Genomic DNA, 21304 nt, shown 5'->3' with positions numbered 1-21304 from the left:
GCATTGTTAACCGACTGCGAAGTGCGCTTCAAGTTCCGGTAACTACGAGTAACTTCGCTGGTTTCCGGTAGGAGAGTTTAATTGATGACAAAACAGTTGGGTTTGGGTTGATTTGGTCTAGCGTTTTATTCAATTGTAGATATATTTAACTAAGTGACAGACGAAGAATATTAGTATTAGTGTACTTGTTTTGTAAATTGATAGGCAACGTCATGTACGTGAGCAACACGCAAACGTATGTAAGTTATGGACAAGCCTGCTTGAAATATAATTTATGCAATATCAATATTTCCATATTGAGGTAGAACATGAATGAAACCTTAAGAAACGATTGTCAATCTTGTAGTGACACAATCAATCAGTTACAATGGCCTCGTAAACGTAAATTGTCAAAGTTATGTGCTTGTCAACAAGCGTGCTGGATCGTTTTTGGAATGGAAATAACCAATTTTTTTTTAATAGACACATATATTTTCGACTTCGGGCTGCGCCCATCAGCGATAAAGTATCACTAACTGCCCAATTTGAACTTTAAGATATCCATATCGTATCTAAACCTAATATGACGTATCCTAAAGTTCGAATCGTACCGTGATACATTGTCGCAGAAAGTGCAAAATGAAAACATAAATTAGATTTCAACTGCTATACAAAGGGGTTTGAGTTACTCCATACTGAGGTACTTACGGTCTTCTACTATCAACGGGACTGTCAGTTGCCGCCGAAATTATGGCTATAAGTCTTTCGTCTCGCGACTATACTGTTCAACAAAAAGTGAAATAACGCTATGATATACTTAATTGTGTTATGCACCGTAAAGTATATTGCATATGACTTATAATCGTAGTAATACAACCGTGAATTGACGTTTTATTGTTTCGAATGTGTCCTTGGCCCAGTAACCTGGGCTGACCCAACAGTTCAAAAATTTTGCACTGTATACTGTATATGTTTGAAGAATAGACACGTTTCCTAGTGCAAACAAACAAAACATAGACCAAAAACCCTTTGTTTTCCACTGATCATCGTAAAATAATGTCCGTTGTTTTTGCTACATGTAACTGAATTATACGTCGACGATATTTTTTAAATAAAAGTAGTATGTATTTGACACGTTTTCTATCTACAAACTGATAAGGCAATGATAGATTGACCTTAATGAGAATTTAACTTTTCCTATGTCATGCGATAACTTAATAAAATAAATCTCTTGAATCGGACCTTTTCATAACATAAATGCTAAGTATGTCTGCTGTTTCCATCGCAATGGTATTTGTTCTTATCCACTATTAATAACTAATGGAGCAACCTTTCATCTCCCATCTGAATTCTTTTCAGGAATATTTTTAGGAAGAATAGACTTAATATTGAAAACCGTGCTACGGAGCGTGACATGCAAATATTGTGCGGCTCAAAAGCTCCCCTGACGTCAGGGAGCCAACTCCGACCGTTACTTGCGATTTTGATATTTAAAGTAAAAAGGGTGCCTTACAATAAATCACAACTTAAGGATTGTGAAAAATGTAATTGATAACAGAAACACACCTGCTACTTATGCTATTGAGGCGGTAAAGACACCTCATATATAAAAGCTGAGAACTGCTACAAAATATATCGAGAAAGATATACATAATATACATACACCTCATACAAACGTACAACAATGCTGTACCATTTTTTTGAAGTTTATTAAAGCGAGGGTACAGCCCTATTTATAGTATCTCTACACTAAAATCATAAATATCTATTTCAGACAACCTTGACAGATTTTATAGATACTGCTAAGGTTGCATAAGCGTGTATAAATTCTACCAAAAACTATTCTCGTAAAATTTCTCGTTTATTATGGTGACACAAAGGCTACGAAGCTGTTTCTTTCGTTCCAATATCAGTACATCGAAAATTGCATAGTTAAGTAAAAGTAGAATTTAGTTTAATGTAACTACATTTTACATGAAACGGGTAGAATCCGGAGCGGGCCACACCAAAATCTCGGAAAGCCCCGCTCTTTGAAAGTTGGTTGTAAAATGTGCATTTAATTTTGTGTGGTGACAGCTTTTTAGTTTTTTGCTTGGCACATTCTATCCGGGGTACATGTAAAGTAATTCAGATTGTACTGTGAATAATGAACGAGTGTAATATAACGAAAGAAATGAATAAGGCAGTGTCTTACCTGAGCGAATAACTCGCGAACGCGAAGCGGCGTGCCGCGGGTGAATTCAATCCTTTGATACCTATGGAAGTGTCCTACGTGGGCGATCTCCGATTGCCGTTGAGCCGCCGCGCCGCGCCGCGTCGCATTCGCGAGTCTCAGTCCATAGTTTTCATGGAATTGCCAACTATTAAGTTTTTGGCAAACATTTCATTTTTGGTACAAGTTTTTATCGCTGACTTTAGATTTTTATCACTGGCAACTAATACTCACCGAGAGAATTCTAACAACCCCAAACACAATTAGGTTGCGTTGATTCCGTTGTTTCATCACAAACTGCCTATGGCCACTTCCTGTGTCCATCATCAGATCAGCTTGATGGTACCATAATATTGCATTTTTTTATGATAGAGGAGGCAAACGAGCAGACGCATCACCTGATAGTAAGTGATTACCGCCGCCCATGGACACCTGCAACAGCAGAGGGGTTGGTAGTGCGTTGCCGGCCTTTAAGATGGGAGTACGCTCTTTTCTTGAAGGTTTGTTACCCGACTTACGTGTGTATGCAAATTTTCAGCTCAATCGGAAATCGGGAAGTGGGTCAAATTTAGCTTCCAAGATTTTACCCACTTTAACTAACTAACATATTAACCAGGCAACTTAAATAAGAGCTTGTAAAAATATTATCCAGTTTTACAAGCAAAAGAGAGGTCGTATGTGTTATAGTAGCTAGTCTTCGTAAACGCTTTATAATTCCAAGTCTTTGGAGGAATACAAGTCTAGGATGCTCCAAATTAGAGCCGGTCACAAAAACGAAACCGCCTCAGACACGAAAGACAGTAACCGCAAACACATTATGTACAACATAACTGCATTCTTGTTTCAAGAAACTGCTGTTTACCAAAATTCAGCTACGAGATAAAACGGGCATTAAGTTACTTATCTCATTATAAACCGCGCTCTAGATGCTACAATATTGCTGATTTCACGGGAGAAAGCATATATATTTTTTAATCTTTTGACCTTAGCTACCGCAAGATGGGCGGAAAAATCTTGTACTTAAAACACATTTCTTCATCTTTTTGACAGCTCGTGAGATCACAAACCTTATGGCCTGACTGCTATATTATGATTTAGTTTATTTTCTATGACTTAGTGCATTTGTGCATTAAGACGGTATCGGTTGTACACAATAGAAATTGGTCTCGACGCGTCAAATTGTAAGATTGTAGACTGTATTGTGAGACAATGCAAGCTTTTTCACATACATCCACAAAGGCCGAAGGAGCTTAGGAGTATAATATGACATGTTGCTATTCTACTTAATAGAAACATCTCAAATAAACAATAACCACGTAGCAACTACATTTTTCATCTAGGAAATATTATATAAGGGTATTTCGTGTTGCCCCTGGGGCTCGACACTCGACAGACAGACAGGCGAAGATTATTCTTATGCAAATACCGTGTGATGTGGGCCGTGCTGTTCACGGCCTGGAAATTAAAGTAGTCGACCGATGTGTGAAAACATAACGGGCTTTGCTGATATATATTATACGAGTATACTGGGTAATTTTGGACTCCGGATCATGAATGTCAAAAACGCGGTTAATTGTTTATACTAAACAAATTTCTTCATGGGACTAACCACGAATTCGCGAAAAAAAGTCGAATGTACCTTTAAGGCCCGAAGTGCACGAAACGTATGGGCCCAGAGGTATATTTTTTACGATTTTCATATCGTTCCCATGAAAAGACTTGTTCAGTATAACCATCTTAATACATTTTTGAAACTCGGGACCACGACCCCAAAATCACCCAGTATAAGACACAGATATAACTAAAAATCTTATGTGAAGTTGGATAAAAAACAGCTCTAGCGTTAAAAGTAGTATAATAAAATATTTAGCAGAATTTTCTTTATACGCAAAGTTACCCGTATAGCCGTTGCGAACTTGCAGTGTACAGTTCACCGTAATTACCTCCATACTACGCTAGCTGGGCTAAACGCCGGATGGAGATGGAGAACCCCCGAGTCGCGCCAGTAAAGTTTTGTAATCTACCCTGCTTCAAGTTGCCTACTAGGGCCAAGAATGAGTACTACGTTCTTTTGCGTTTTCTCTAAGGTGAGAAAAAAATATTGACGTGAGCAGTCATTCGAATATCGAAATTTGCTTAGTCGTAGAATGATGTAGGAAATGTGAAATTTGCTAAATTGTATGAAAATGCGGTTGTAAACGAAAAGGTGCGTACTTTGCGCAGCAGGTGGCGCACAGAAACTAGCCGATCCTTCGAGCCTTGGGCCCTACTGAATGCACTCTCGGTATCAGCACCGGACCGTGACCTGCTGGCGAGGCGACGGACGGATGTGTGTAAGGAATGCTTGAGATTTGGTGAGATGACGGATGAGAGTCTAGTGTGTTAAATGTTAAATCGTAGTGATACTTAGTAGTATTAAATTGTGTCGTTTCACACTGTATTAGTTGTAAGACTGTAATGCTGTGTAAATAGAAAATAACTAAAACATAAATCATGATATAAAATATTGTAATATTTTTTTATGTGGTTTTTATGGCCCTTTTATATTACCCTTGTGGCCAAAGTACAAGAAATTAAAGAAAATTAGTCATATTTTTTCATAAAGAAGCATTTTGAAGAAGTTTAACTAAGATTTATAAAACATCTTGAGAACTTTAAAGTAAGATATGAAACAACGTTCTTCAACGTTCAACTTTAAAAATTGATGAAAATGCTCTCGTATAATAATGTATAACTGGCAATTAACTGCAGAAATATAGTCAGCCATACCACAGATAATATAATACTATACTTTTGATTTATTTCACCAAAATATCATTGCGTTAATTCCCTGGAAGATGGGCCGCGCGTTGGTATGGGACGCCACTTGTGCTGACACGCTAGCGGCGTCCTACCTCCCATCGACCAGCAGGCTTGCTGGTGCGGCGGCGGACACTCGGGAGCGTCAAAAGGTAGCCAAATATAGCTGTCTCGGCGCTCAATACGAATTCGTTGCGTTTGGCGTCGAGACACTTGGTTCGTGGGGCAGAGGGGCACATATACTCCACAAGGCGCTGGGCAAGCGGCTGAGGGAGGCAACGGGCGACCCCCGGGCAGCTTTCTCGCGCAGAGAATTGCAATCGCAATCCAGCGCGGGAACGCTGCCTGCGTGATGGGCACCCTACCAAGGGCGCAAAATTTTGATAGGTATTTTTAATTTTTAGCTTTAGTTATTTTAATTGTAGTTACATTTAGTTTATTATTCATGTTGTGAAATTTTTGTATTTTAATAGTATAAATATTTGGTACATTATATTACATTATATAATATTGTACAAATTTATAGTCCTAATATACGACAAAATAAACGTATTTATTATAAAAAATTGTGTTACTTTTAAGCAAACTCCCATATCATTGTTCCATTCGATTCAAAAAATTGTATTAGCTAAACTATCTAACGTAGGGAACCCAAAATTTACTGTGATGCCTAACTTCGCCTAAGTATTCAAATAGTAATATTAAAATATGTAATAATGTTATTAAGAAATAACTAGATATATATCCATGAATTCACAATAAATATTAGAGCTACGTCCACAGTTTTAAGTAAAAAATATAATATCTAAAATACGTTACATTGCCACCTGTCCCTAACTTCGCCTAATATTTTATTATTGAGAAACTTATAATAAAACTTTTTGAACTGTTACCCAATGCCGCTGCCCCTGTCGCACAAATGGACAACTGTCCCACTGTTGAATAACGGAAACGTCCATCAAACGTTTGTGTGCTTACCCCCCTATAGGCATGGATAGTATGATGCCGCAGCCAACATACGTGCCATACGTGGTCTATTAGCTAATGCGAGGCTGACCCGGTTCCGATCGCGGAATATGCTGATAGGCTGCATCATATCTCGATTTTTCTATTTCGTTTGTTACGGAAAATTCTGAAATTGAATTCTTTTGACGGAGCTTAGACTTTCAATCTTGGATTAGTTCGTGTTTTGATGTTCTGTGAACTGTACGCGAAAGTAAAAGTACTGCGTAGATATTTTATTTATTAAGTGAATTGAAAAAACTTTATTTTACCGCAAATATTGGCCCATAGACCTTTAAACTAGCGTATATTATGAAACTGAGTTAATTTGTTTATTTCCATTATTACAAAATTATTGAATATATCTTAAAACCTAAAAAATCACATTATGTCTGCGTTGTATAAGGGGTCTAACCATAATATTAAAAGAACGGTAGGTGTGATCAAAATACATTTATTTGGCACAACCTCCAATCTAACTAACCACACGACAGTAGTACGCTTAGACAAGCAATTATATTGTCTCGAGTTCTAACAAAACAAAACGTACTGACCTGCTAATAATACAATCAACGTAACCACTTGTAATTTGCATCGACTGTCATCGTTCGAATGTCACCTCCCGAATGCTCGTTCCATATTTTTGATGGAGGGATCGATCACGTGACTCTTCACGTAATCGATCGTTACACATACTTTTAATGGTATAATTAGCTTATTTAATCTAGAAAAATGTATTATAATGACAAAATATCTATATAAACTAAACGGTATCCTTACAGTTGATTTTCGCAGCCGCGCAGTGTCAAGCCAAGGAGCCGGTCGTGGAACGGCCGGAACTTGACACCCTTCGACCAAAACTCCTCCTTGGTGAAAAGACTTAGTTTACTTGCCGCTTGTGATGTAGTTTTACATTCTGTCAATAAAAATACCTTTGTTAAATACATCTATTCGGGTTTTAATAGAATACAGAAACTGTTTTATTGAAGAAGCAAGAAATGTGAACGTTACACGTTCTCTACTTATTCATATTTTCGGAAAAGCAGTAAAACATAAATTAAGAAATCGCGCTTTAGAACTTACGGTGATCTGAAATAAAGTGTTGTAAATCAAGACATTAAACAGATAAATAAAAAATATCATTGTTACGTCCAAAATACCTTAAACCAAATCAAATTTCTAGGATAAGCGGTTTGTAACCCAGCTGCAGAATGCTGGTGCCAATTTTAAAATAATAGCACTGCAAAATCTCAGGGTAACCTTGAATTTATTGTTGTCTTCGGTTTGGCGCTTAGGGAAACTCTTATTGCTTTGTAAGATGTTTAATGTTTTCTTCATCCATATTGTGGGAAGCACTAACCACCAAATGATTGAATTGATGAATAAGATATAAGATAAAATCACATATAAAATCGGTCCGATGCTATTCAATTCAATTCAATAATTTTAATTCAGAAAATAAATTCCATACATTAAAATACAATATAAATTAAGATAAAAATTAAAATTAAAATTATAATTAAATATGTTAGTAACAATGGGTAAATCCTTAAGAACTATGTTAGTAATAAATTGGCCTAAACAAAAAAAATTATTATTTCCCCGCTGTGGTATGGAGCTGCATCCATCGCCTAAGTATCGGGGAGTCCCACCTCTCGGCCAGCGTTTGTAGGATGGTGTTCGTGGAGCCGCGCACACGTTTCATCATCGAGGCGGCCCGCTTCCTGATAACGGCATAAAAGCCATCAATTTGCCGCTCCGCAAACATCACGGAGGCGCTGCAGTGTCGCGGCAGCCCGAACAGCACCCTACACGCATCATTATACTGGACGCGCAAGGCACTGTATGTACGCTGCGTATGTCTGACCCATAGGCTACACGTGTAAAAGGACAGCAGTATACAGAAGATCTAAGCATCGTTATAAAATGGTCGCTTATCGATCTCGCCAAACGCACTTAATATTATTATTTAATGTGTCTCGTATGTTTACAATATTCATGATTGTTTTCCTCCACAGGGCATCTTCCGCCTCGCCTGCGAGCACGTACTTCGAACCATGCGCCGTGGACGCGAGACCCTACTAACCCTACTTGAAGCCTTCGTGTACGACCCGCTAGTAGAATGGGGCGGCGCGAAGAAGCGCCGAGGAGAGAGAGACCTTCGAGCTGCAGTAGCTATGTTGGCTGTTCGTGCGCATGAACTGAAACAGCAGTTTGCTGATGTCACGTAAGTTACTTCCCTTCTATATCCTTCATAATCTTCCCTGTGACCTTGTTCTCACAATATGTTGTAAACGTGAGACTGCTAACGCTGTCGGAAGCCTTCGTGTACGACCCACTGGTTGGAATCTTTGCACTGCCGTAGCTATGTTGGTTGTGCCTGTTTTCAAAAAACACGCAAAGCCAACATTGCATTTTCTCAGATTATCGAACAGACTTTGCAACTTTTGAAAGTTTTTAATATGTTATATTTCCCGCCCTGATGGCCGGTCCGGGTTCAAACAGAAACAGTTGAGTCGCTTAATTTGCCAGTACCATACCACAAACCAGCATGGTACAAGTATTAACAAACATAGAATATATCGTTGTTTATTTTTCGCCAGTTACACTTTGACAGGCTCAGTAGCGTCATGGATTAGATAGATAGCAAAGAGAATTTGAAATAGAAGTGTATTTTCAAAGAAATCTTTGTGGCGACGTAAATCTACTGCCATCTTTCGACTCGACACATAATTAAAACTTTTAGAACGTCTTTTGACTTTGATCCTTTCTTTCACAAATTGAACTTTTCTTTTTTTTTTTCTTTTTTTTTTGAAGTGGCGCCAACGTACCGGGCACTACCTAAAGGTTATGGTGCCATCGCTCGAAACGATGCTGCTACCTTTGGCCTTTGATCTATTAGATAGCGCCACTTTTTGACATTTACCATATTGAACACATACCAGTGAAAGAATAAGGATCGAAGTCAATGGCGTTCTAAAAGTTTTAATCATGTGTCGAAAGATGGCAGTAAATTTACGTCGCTACAAAGTTTTCTTTGACAATACACCTCTATTTCAAATTCTCTTTGATAGATACCTTTACACCAATTCTGGCACTTTCGTCTAAAATGTAAACTACTATACTTAACCTTCTGTTTAGCACTTAAGTCAGGAAAGCGTTGCTAACAAGAATGCAAGCTGTTTTGTTTTTATTCAAATCGCGTAGCTGAATAACGGATGCGCATTATGTGCAGTATAGGTATAACACGGAGCTAATTTTGCAAGCTCGGGATGTATACACCGTAAAGTTTCTATCGTAGCGACACAGCTGCCAGAGTTGCCAGACCTATCTTATGTACGTGCATCGTAAAGGAATTTTCTTAGATGCTTGGATGCGCTAAAGTGAATTAGAAACTCTCTTCCACGGTCATTCGTTTTCTCGACGACCTACTGTATGGGATTCTTCAAAAAAGAAGCGTATTTACACGTTAAAAGGTCCCCCTTAGGCGTTAACCATCAGGCGGACTGTATGCTTGTTTGTCACCGACTTGGTATAATCCATAACTATTGTTAGTTCACGTACTTGAGTATAAAAGTTAGCTAAGTGCTGTAATGTGCATTCTTATCACATGATAAGAGTTCCTGCATTAGGTAGCGGTTAACATTTTACTTAAACATGTCAATCAGTTCAGGGGCCATAAATTAGTGCCTAAGTGCGGATGAGACAATTTTGCAACACATTTGTTACTACCGTTACTAGGCGATCGGGAGGTCGCAGGTTCAAACCCCGGCTCGTATCAATGAGTTTTTCGGAACTTATGTACAAAATATCATTTGATATTTACCAGTCGCTTTTCGGTGAAGGAAAACATCGTGAGGAAACCGGACTAATTCCAACAAGGCCTAGTTTACCCTCTGGCTTGAAAGGTGAGATAGCAGTCGCTTTCGTAAAAAACTAGTGCCTACACCAAATCTTGGGATTGGTTGTCAAGCGGACCCCAGGCTCGCATGAACCGTGACAAAATGCCGGGACAACGCGAAGAAGAAGAGGAAGCGAGGGAACATTTGACAACTTTATTGAAAAATGTGAGGTCCTTCGAAAGGCTTGCAAAACATATTTTCACTGAATCAGCAGCTATACTGAATATGCAGTTTATACATACGTTGCATAAGCTGCTTGTCTACATTTCGATGCATCAGCTGTTGACTGTACTCGCCCAGTGCGCCATAAGGCTGGTGTCTGATCAACGGCGATCAGCGGGTAGCGCAAGGGCGAGGTTTTTTTAATAAGCGAGAGTTTACACTTAGGGGCTCACGTTTCTTATGAGAAAACTATACGCGTATTCCGGCCTGATTCGAAGTTCTGGTTTAGATAAGTTCTCATTTAGATATCATTTGTATGTCGTATAATTGACAGAAGCAGCTTGATTCGGGCAACCAATGTCACTTTGACGTTAGAAATATCGTAGATATAACTGAATCGAAATAAACGTCAATTTTGACATGTCGTTTAGTTATCGATCTTTTAAAAATCTTTCCAAGATTATAAACGTGTCTTAATCATTCTTCGAATCGGGCCGTTCGTCATGATACGTTTGCTGTACGAAGCGAGACTGTCTGCAAACTTCAAGCAGCATCGCCAGAGTAGACAGACTTGTTTAATATGTCGCGAATCAATTTTGTTTACTTTTATTTTCGACGTAAGTGGCATAATGGTATAAGCTGCACGCAAGTGTACAGAAAGCAATACAGTACAGCTGCTTCTCTATGTGAACAGTATGTATTATAGTTGGTTCTTGCTGTCAGTGTAATCAGAGCTATATAACTGTTTATAATATTTAGTAACTCACGCAAATTTACATCTAGATGCAAGTACGTTTCTTGCGCAAGAAAACAGTCGATCGCTACTCGCTTTATCGCCGCCGGTCAGGCAACTGCCTAACGCAGTGGTGCAGCGTTTTGAGAGTCAAGGTCGTGCCCCACATTTGACACGTGGCTGGCTCTTCATTCGATTTTTTAAAAATCGCAACTTGTTTTAATTTAAGATTGTAATTTTTTAGATAATACTACATAATATGTACGCGATTGTACTCATTTCTATGATCAAGCTTTATTATAGCAGCAACTCTGCAATCACAAAAAAGTCCTGGTTTCCATCCATTGTGTCGAATTGAACTTTAGTATGGAACACCGCTTTTTTTTGCCATTTCAGGGTTGTTCTCATAACAAAAGTTGCTCATAGTAATAGGTACGGAAGCGTATATAATATATCGTATATTGATGTATATGACTTGTGTGACGTAAAAACACCCCGAATAAAAGTATACGAGCAAATGCATTGTCTCCCTCTCCATTATGCCTATTAAAATTTGTTATTTCTCACTGAGAATATTCTATAGGAAGTGTGCATGAACTGTAGACGGCAGCACAGCAGCCGCCTATTCATTAGCGCGAAGCTCGTTTCCACTTTTAGATTTAAGTGTAGGGGGCAGCACCTGCTTAGAAGCCTTAATTGTGGATGGCAGACCCTCCAACACGCACGGTCTATATCGTATATATTTTATAGCAAAGCTATTGGGGATATCTTACAAAATTGGTGGATAATTTTTCGGTAAATAAGTAAGAGGGCCTTAAATCGTCTGGACTATTATCTATGTTGAAATGTCAAATCAGTGTCAAGTTCAAAACTTTGGAATGCGGCTGCTGTCCGTAATGTGCGTTGCTGGAGTTTAATGTTGACATTAAATTAAGCTATGGCCGGGACGTGCAAATAAATGATCGCGAAAGTAACAATGTTACGTGACAGATTATATGTAGCTTTGGGCTGCGGCCTCGCTTGGCATGTGCAATGTGTATCTTTTTTTACGAGTACGTCGGTGGCAAACAAGCATACCCGCCTGATGGTAAGCAGTCTCCGTAGCCTATGTACGCCTGCAACTCCAGAGGAGTTACATGCGCGTTGCCGCATTAAACAAAATTACTTGTGACAAGTTTTTTGCCGTAACCGAAACTTATTTAGACTTGTTAAAATCGTTGAAAAATGTCATAAAACCGCTTTTATAAACATATTAACACTGCTTCGACCGTCCAGTGGCACCCTCATTGGGGGAATTGTGTTTTCTAATAAACCAATTACTTTCTTTTCTTGTACTTGTTCCCCAATTTTTTGTCTTTGTCACATAGTTTAGTTTCACAGTACGAAGTACCATTTCGTAAGTTCCGGTCCAGCCAAAAGGTTCAGCCGTTTTTGAAACTGAAACTCCGCCCGGAACATTATTTTTTGGCCGAGACTGAAACCGATTCTTCGGTCGGACACTAAAATATACACAAATGAAACGACGTTGGCACTAATATACTCACTTACGAGCATATTACCTTAACACCACAGTTATAAATTATGAGTGATTGTCCGACCGACCGTGGTTTTGTCGGTTCACTTCGTGACAAGGACAGTACACGTTTCTTCTGAATTATTAATTGCGGATACGGGCGATACCTGCTGTTTCCACATCCTCTGTTATACTCTTCTCGCGTATAAAATCCACATGCCACGATGGTCAGGGTACACAAAACTAAATGATAGATTTACGAAAAGGTTTTTTTGTAATACTCGTAATGCTCACATGGAACTTTTCATATTTTGTTTCAAAGCTTATATACAATACTCAAGCTGATAAGTATGGAATATAAATTTTAGAAGCTTTTTTGCTCATTTTTAAACCGAATTTTCTTAAAAACACAACGCAGTCACGGGGCAGGACTATATTCAACAGCGGAAAGTCATAGTCATAATATCTTACAATATGGCGATGTTATTGCTAATGACATGTCCTACTTGTAGCTCCCTCGCGCCGCATCAGAGCAGGAGCGAGGCGGATTGGCATAATGAGAAATTGAATCACCGCGTAAAACACAAGACGTGTTAGCTTGTTGCAGTATGTTCAGAAAAGTAAGTTAGTAATAGTTATTTACAAGTGCGAAAAATAGGAAATTCGTCGTTACGAATACTACACCGTCGTTACGGTTTTTTTCGATAAATTAAAACACCGCCGAAGGGAGTGTTTTAAATCGACACGTGTTGCGAATTACCTATTCGCACATGTAGCGTTCAACGTTTTACAGTACATATGACCCTTTAAATTTTCGACATAGTTACTACATACAGACATATGTACTAGTGCGTAAAATATTAATAATATAAATACGGCCATAAATTTAATAAGGAATCTTGAGGCCTTTCTCGACAGACGTTATCGATTCAAATCCTGAGTTTTTGACTTGCTCGATATAAAAAAATCACCAGCATAGGCCTAAAACGCACTTTAAAAATGTATAACAATTTTTGCACAAAAGCTAAAAATATGAAAATTGCTTCTAAAAGTCGGCAATATCATGTTTTTGGAAACTTATCAATTACTTTTTTTATTTCTCATAAAAATTAAATTCAAAAAGATGGTATACGGGCTCCCGCACATCCATCCCGCTCACGCGTACGCTCAGTGAGAGTGAGAGAAGAATGTGAACTTACTGGGCCTAAAATGATCTGTTAATGTTTAAAGAGTCTTGATTATATTAACCTTTTCAAAGTTCAAGTCATATAGGGACCAACTGATTACCAGTTCGTCTTACCATATCGGCCTGTCAGTTATTTGCAAAAGCTGACAATCGCGAACGCAAACTGACAGGCCGATAACGTCCGGCGAACTGGTAATCAGTGGGCCCCTTTACGAGCAGTCAACCATGGGTCGTAGCGAAAAAAACTGTTACTTATTTCTACGGCGTAGCACACACAGTGCGGCTTGCTTGGTGTAAAATGTACAGGCCAATTCGAACGTGCCATGCCAACATCAAACCGATATTGGTTGTATGTCAGTGAACCTTCGAAGTGGCCTGGTATTTAAACTTTTAAAATGCTATCTTGATTGGATTTGCTATCTAGACACGCTGCAGCGTGTCCAGCCAAGTTCAAAAAAGGAACTGGAGAAGCAGCAACCGTGTGTAATATTACACGAACCATTTCGATCTACTTTTGACCCCTTCACAACTTGTAACCTGTTTAACCTGCACATATGTCATTTCATTTGGCACATTTATTCAAGCTTCAGCTTGTCTAAAATACAAAATTTCGTAAACGTAGCTCAAACAGTTATTGATAAATTGACGTTTAAAACCCGGTATTTTTGTGTTTTCACTAATTTGTGTTCAAGTGACATCTTGAACTTGAATTACAACCCGAGTAAAATAAATGGATTGTAAAAATGATTTTCTACACAGAATTTGGCACCTATGATCTCAATTATTTTGTCAACGAAGCCAGCAACAACCATGGCTCTCATTTCACATTTATGTTTTGATGGGATTACTCTTAGCGCATTCCTCTCGCACGACTCTTCTTCAGCGATGAGTGCAGAGTGTGTCTCCACGGCAGCGACAGAAGAGGACGAGTGTACCGAAGACCTGGAGAGAGGTTCGCCCAGTATTGCTTCGCTGAAACAGTCTCCTACGATGGAGGTTTTGTCATGATGTGGGCGGGGATTTCCATGGAGGGGCGGACCGAGCTGGTTTTTGTTGATGGCGGGGGTCGAGGCGGTGGTTTGAATGCAGACAGGTACATCACCGACATCCTGCAAGACCATGTCATCCCCTACGCCGGGTTCTTTGACGAGGGGTTCCATTTAATGCAAGACAATGCCCCTTGTCATACCGCCCGCGTCACAAAGGAGTACCTTGACGCAGTTGGCATCCCGACTCTGAAGTGGCCACCTCCGATTTAAATCCTATCGAGCACTTGTGGGATTACCTGAAACGCAAGGTTCGAGCTCGCGATCCCGCTCCGGAGACAATTTTGGCCCTGAAAGAAGCTTTGGTCGAAGAGTGGGAAGCATGCCCCCAGGATACCATCAGGAAGCTGATAAGGTCAATGAAGAGACGCATGGCATGTGTGAAAAAGGTTTTTGGTGGTAACACCAGGTATTAAAGATAAAAATAAATTGTATAACACTCACATTTTTCATTTAACCGTTTTGGCAAGAACCCTTGTAAACCAGTACGTTTTGGAAGATTATACCTAACACTTCATTATAAATCGAAGTTTTATTTGAGTCGTCGAGATCCTGACCTGCGCGGCGGCTACAAGTAGTATTCAATAGTTTCAGTAAACCTGAAATCATGAATTAAACTGCAAGTTCGCATGTGGTTAATGTATGTAATGTTATAAATATTCAAACCACTCCTCCTTAAATCCACCACTCCTTAAATTCCATACTGCGTACCGTCCCTAAACAACGATAATTCTGTACTTACAGTAGCAATGTTTCTGGCGCAATAAATACAAACAAGTCCCGTTTATGGTCGCGATAACCGGCCAAGTGTGAGCCGCAGAAGATAACACAATAATAAATGCCACCGATTCGCCTGTGCCGGGTTGCAAATATACCTCTTTGCTGCTACAGATAATGTGAAACGCTATGGCTGTTTAAAACTTGAATTTTGTTCTAATTCGGCCTAACCTGATCTAAAAGGTTTTGTGTTATTGAACTTATGAAGCTTGTGCTTCACATGAAACTATTGGTATCAACACAATACCTCTTTGTTGAAAACAAACCTGAACTCAATAACTGATACAGACAATAGATAAACGAGACTACACGTGAACAGAGGTTAAACAACAGTCGGTCTCCTGTCTCGTAATAAAATCGATTCGAATAGCGTTTAACAATATTTACCTCAATCAAACTTCCCAATTCATAATTTCCATTATTTTCCGGAGTAAAAGTTTCACTCCCAAATATTGGTTTCGCTTTAAAGCTAGGAATCAAACAATAGGTTATTTCTATTTAAAGCTCAGAGCTCGGCGCATAAAGCCGACAGGTAGCTGTGTTAGAATTATTAATCGCGACTGTTCCACTGAAAGCCACTTTGATTACATGCCCTATATGCATTATTAAGGGATATTTCATCAAATATTCACGGTCCGATATTGTTTCAGGGAGCAGTTCCTGGCTGTGCTGCCAGACATCCAAGCGAGCGCTGACCAGTGGCTCCAGGAAACCGAAGAACTCAAGTCCATTGAGACCAGACTCCATGACTGCCACCAGCAGATGGCGCTGGTCAAAGAGATAGAAGCGTACGGGCCGAATCTAAGCAGCCATCCTTTGTACGCTATATCGCAGAAATACTCCTCCTACAAAAAGGCGAAGAACGCCGTAGAAGACTCTATGAAAGCCCTCGTAAAGATACTCAATGATTTTGACACTCAAATAGAAAGTTTCGCAGCGGCCAACGAAGCTATTAACGGTCCCAAATTGGTCACATGGGTGCAAGAATTTTCAGGCCCGAGTGAAGATGATGAAAAACCAATATTCGACCACATCAAAGAGTTCCTCGCAAATGCTGGACAGAGCTCAATGATCACGCAATGCGAACAAGCTGAAAACGAACTGAATCAGAGCATGCAAGAGACTATTGTCCTCGTCAGATCCTGCTTAGAGCTCCTTTCACAATATGTGGCGGTGTCTCAATACTACCCTCAAACCCACACCGAGTACCATCGCGTTGTGATGTTCCGCAAATGGCTGGCAGAAGCTTTAGAAAGTAAATCCCCTGAAGTTTGCCGTGAAGTCTCCAGCCAAGTGACGGCTTTAGTCAACGCTGACAATGCAAATAATACAGAACAGATAGTTGCGTACAACTTTCAACTACAAACTATTACTGCTGAAGCCAATGTGAACTTGAACAAGGCAATTGAAAGACTGCAAATACATGGAGGTCCTGACGCGGTAGCAATTGCTCAAGAGGCATACATTGAAGCGAAGACGAATATTAGCTCTTGGGTGCGTTCTGAAGAGGGGGCTGGAGCAGCGTTGGAAAGCGTTGTCATAGGAATGCTCTGCAACTTGAACAGACGATACCTCATCTTAGAGAACAGCGCGCAAAGCGCGGGTGACTGTTTAGTCGACTTGACGTCTAGAGAAGGAGAATGGTTCTTAGATGACATGAGCGCTCTATCAATGCAAGCTGTTGAATTGCTATCTCTGCTACCTTTACAATCAGCTTCAGCTGAAGACTCGGCCATGCCTGTAGCAGTTGAATGCGTTCGCAACGCCAACCTTCTCTTATCTGACCTGGTTCAATTGAACTACAACTACAGCACCATTATTCTGCCGGAAGCGATGAAGAAGCTTCATCAGGAGGACCCGTCAACGCTGATGATGATCAGTGAGCTGAATGCAGTGATAATGAATACTCCGATGCCGTTGAACGAGCTGCTCACTCAGTTGGAGATGAACTTCAGATATCTGCTTATGGACATGGAGGTAAGTTGATTTAACAAAGATATGTCTAAAATCAGATTCTGCTCTTTTTTTTAATACAGAACCACTGGCGCTCATTCAGGCTTTTCGCACCTGGGATGATAATCCTGCGTATTGACAGCAACAGTCAACGAATAAGTTTACCAAATTGGTTAATTTAACCGCACTATATGGAAAAATATCAGACCAGTATGGATATGATAATTACCGTGTCTATTTCTTCAATTCAATCGCGCGGTATACATATTAAAAAACGTTTATTTTATCACTATCCAACCCATTCACCAATATACTATATCAAAAAAGTCTAAAAATAACTGTAACAGTATCCCAAATAGTTGTAATACCTGATAGTGACCCGCATCTTAGAATTCAAATGCTGAACTCGCAACTCCCAAGTTATCGACGTCGCCCGCATCGCAATTTGCTGCTCGAGAACTTCGCCGAGATTGAATCGAAAACTTTCGCTATAACATTCTGCATCGTATATTTATAATCCGACACGTGGATGTTGACGTGATTTTCGCGCCTAGAATTTTATTGCGCTATTATTACGTACTAAGTAAAGCACCTGTTCTGAGCGATGAAATGATTAAACTTTGTACGTCAGATAGTATTTTGAACTAAAAGCTTGTTCTAATTGTAATAGCAGGTCATGAATTTGTTCTGGATTTGTTGTGGATATGATCTGTCAGTGTCAAAAGTGTATTTTTTCAACCAGAAACATTACATTTGACACGGACAAAACATTTCCTAAGTCTTATTCATTAAATAATTTTAAAATATATCAAGTTTTATGGTTAAGGGCCACTAGTTGCCTGAAATAAAAAATTTCATTTCAATAATAACCTTGCGCTAGACCGTTGCGGTCTACAAACATGCCTAGAAATAATCGGTTTACTCGCGATTTAAACAAACCCAATTCATATAAATCCTGAGACACTTATTTGTAAAGCGTATTTCAGAAGCTCTGTTAAAATTATGAAGTAAAAAGAAAGTAGTATTTAATGTTAATCAGGGCTAAGGCTAACGCTACGGCCGCTAAGGCTCGTATGATGCTGGCTACCCATCATTACTTCTTGTTTAGATAGTATATTTGAGTAGTGCTTTCTTTCATTTTATTTTATCTTTTTAGACAGACTGCGTTTAGATTAAACTAACATTAAAATAAACATATTAACGGATGGGACAGGTAGCGATATCACCAACGAGTTCTTCAAAAGTAAACGTTGCTTTTCAGTGTCCCGCAGGCGCCCAAGTGCTGGCCGCCGAGCTCCGCGCCCGCTACGAAGGCCTGCTGTCCGGCGACTCCCCCGGCCGCATGGTGCTGATGGGCCTCAACGGGCTGTTCGCGGCGGTGGAGATGCGCGCCCGCGAGCTGGCCGAGCCGCTGGCCGCGCCCGTGCCTCCTGCTTGGAGGAAGATCGACCACGTCAGCGACGCCATGCATATGTCGGTGAGTCTCTCAGGTGGCTCAAGTGTTGACTGAAGATTTCATGCTATATATACCCGAATCTATTGTCTATTCATTTGTGGCTCTTAAGTACGCCGGTCCGTTCCTGCGCTACTCGTCAAGGTCGTTTCCGGAGCCACGGCTAAATAAGATCCGTTTCATCGAATACCCATTTATCCGTGGAGACGGATCTTAATTACACGTGCGGAACAGGCGAGAAAATCGTTTACGTATTATTCGGAAACGGGTATTCGAAACGTAAACGAAACACGGATTCGACCGCGAGCCCTAGTTTATACAGGAGTAAAAATGCAGATGAGTGAACTGTCCTGCAGGGAGCATAATCGGTTATGTAAATGACCAAGCAGCATATGTCGATAAGTTACTATTTAGTGCCTTAATAATTATTTGCTGAATTCTTGCTGTTGTGAAGCTTTGTCTGTAGTGCAACGATATTTTGGTCCTATAGGACTCTTCGTATCTGTAAAATATGAACGAGAGAACTAACTCGTACAGTAAAATGCAGTCTAAATCAGGATGAATTGAATACCAGTTTAGCAGTGTCCTCAAATAAAGTCGAGAAAGCTCATTTTTACTTTACAATTATCATTATTACGATCATAGCATTACACTGTCTATAGAGCGTAGATCTTCTGGGAAGGTACCGATTAGATTTCATAAAAGAATCAGATCAGAATAGGTACGTTATAGCGGAACTATAGTACATTGTGCAACGAGGGGGGTAAGTGAAATTCCGGATACGAGGGTGATTACTCCCGACAGCCGCAGGCTGGAGGGAATTAAAAACCTGAGTTTGCAATATTCTTACCCCCGGAGTTACAAACAATGTTTTTCATCACACTTGCGAAGTCATGAAACAAACGTCATGAGCTAAAGCTTTTTGTTGTCAGGCCGCCCTCCAAAGGCCGGCGCTGCGCTCCGTCCTGGAGGACCTGTTCGTCGTGCGCCGCGTGCAGGCGGTGGGCGAGGCGCTGGCGCTGTGCGCGCAGAGCGCCGCCGCCTTCCGGGGCGCCGGCCCGCTGGCCGTCTACGACGACGCGGCGCTCTGTAAACCTGTTAAACGGTGGGTGTTTCTTTAGTTGATTACTAAGTTCTGCTACTCGATTTGTAACCTCTTCATTTCCGTTAAAACAAATGCTACCGAAAAAATAAAAAATGACAATGTGATGGATTTGTGAGCTATAATTATATACCACACATAACGCTTATCTCGTCGTATCTATAATGAATTGGGGCCTAAAAGGGAATCGTATCGCAGTAATTGCGTTGCACAAATGTGGGCACCCGCCAAACATGATTTTGAAGTTGCTTGAAAATTTAAAAATCAACAAACAATTTGTTTATTCGCTCAGTTCTACTTTCTAATAGGAACATAGTATTTTTAATGTTGATTTAAATATTAAATTTTATTAGTTTTAAGTAGTTTAAGTTAGATTATAACCACTCACATGATTCCGATTTTAACAAAAGGTGCTTTTATGTTATATAGATAAAAAAACTAAGAAATTTATTTTATGCTATACTTATGTGCTGATATAATAAAAATAATTATATAAATACATAAAGTTGACCCAATTAAATAAATACAGATTTTTAGTAGAAAGTTATTTTTTATAAAAAATCTAAAGCGATAACATATCTTTTTTGTACTCAATTTAAAGGAGACTTAATGAGCTTTCAAACGATATTAAACGTTTTCCTTTAAAAATGCTGAGTATAAGTAACTCAATTTCCGATAAGAAACTTTTGAATTACTCAACTTGCCTTGAAACAAAACGTTATGTTCATGATTTTTTTGTGGCGAATTTAGACACTCGAGTACTAAAATATAGTCATATCATAATCTGATACACTTATTATCTTTAATTAAAATGCATATCGATACTGTTATTGTACGTTTTCAACTTAATCTAACACATATAAGGAATACAAATGGATATACATATAAATATATATAAAATTAACCGAAACATAGCTAAATATGACATCAGCATGTCAGCCACAGACTAAAAATAACTATGTACTATAAATGATTATTCATTAAAATGATTATTCATTAGCCAAAAAATATTTAGTTATCTTAGAAATGTGGGGATTTAAATTACAAAACACGTCCAAAAGTACTGAGCTATTGTTTTTGAAAGGAGATTTTTTGATTAACAATATTAAGTAGGAATAAAATATAGTTTTAATCTAATAAACGAATACACAATATATAATACTATACTATATATTTATATATATAATACTAATAGAAATATGTTAATTTGACCACTTACGGTATTTAAAAACACACAAATGCTTTTCACATACGCACTTGTCAAACACCTTGCAAAGTAATGTAGATTAAAATGTGGTTGAAACATTTTTTTAATGTTGTCACGTTGGTAGTCTGTGTTTTGAAAATAGTTTATACCGTATCTGTGCAGCCATTCACAGATAAAAAATAAAAAACCGCATACACTCCGTTTGGTACCCGGAGCTGCCATGATCATTTTAGAGGTGCGCAATGTTGGAACCTCTAGCCACCAGAATAATGTGTGTA

At 39.2% G+C, this 21304-nt stretch overlaps 1 protein-coding gene across 1 annotated transcript in view; it reads left to right on the top strand.

Moving 5' to 3' along the window:
- The window catches only part of LOC133523341 (serine/threonine-protein kinase SMG1), a gene marked incomplete at its 5' end in the record, with an annotated part of 251943 nt that overhangs the window by 207229 nt on the left and 23410 nt on the right, over positions 1–21304 (top strand). Inside the window, 4 exons of the mRNA XM_061858863.1 lie at positions 8011–8219; positions 15962–17288; positions 18526–18741; positions 19650–19822. Of these exons, the coding sequence (XP_061714847.1) occupies positions 8011–8219; positions 15962–17288; positions 18526–18741; positions 19650–19822 (1925 nt within the window). The remainder of the gene's footprint in view (positions 1–8010; positions 8220–15961; positions 17289–18525; positions 18742–19649; positions 19823–21304) is intronic.

Source organism: Cydia pomonella, chromosome 12 (assembly GCF_033807575.1).
Source record: "Cydia pomonella isolate Wapato2018A chromosome 12, ilCydPomo1, whole genome shotgun sequence".
Classification (NCBI taxonomy): Eukaryota; Metazoa; Arthropoda; class Insecta; order Lepidoptera; family Tortricidae; genus Cydia; species Cydia pomonella.
Note: the sequence above shows the minus strand (reverse complement) of the source record. Positions and strands in the feature narration are given on the sequence as shown.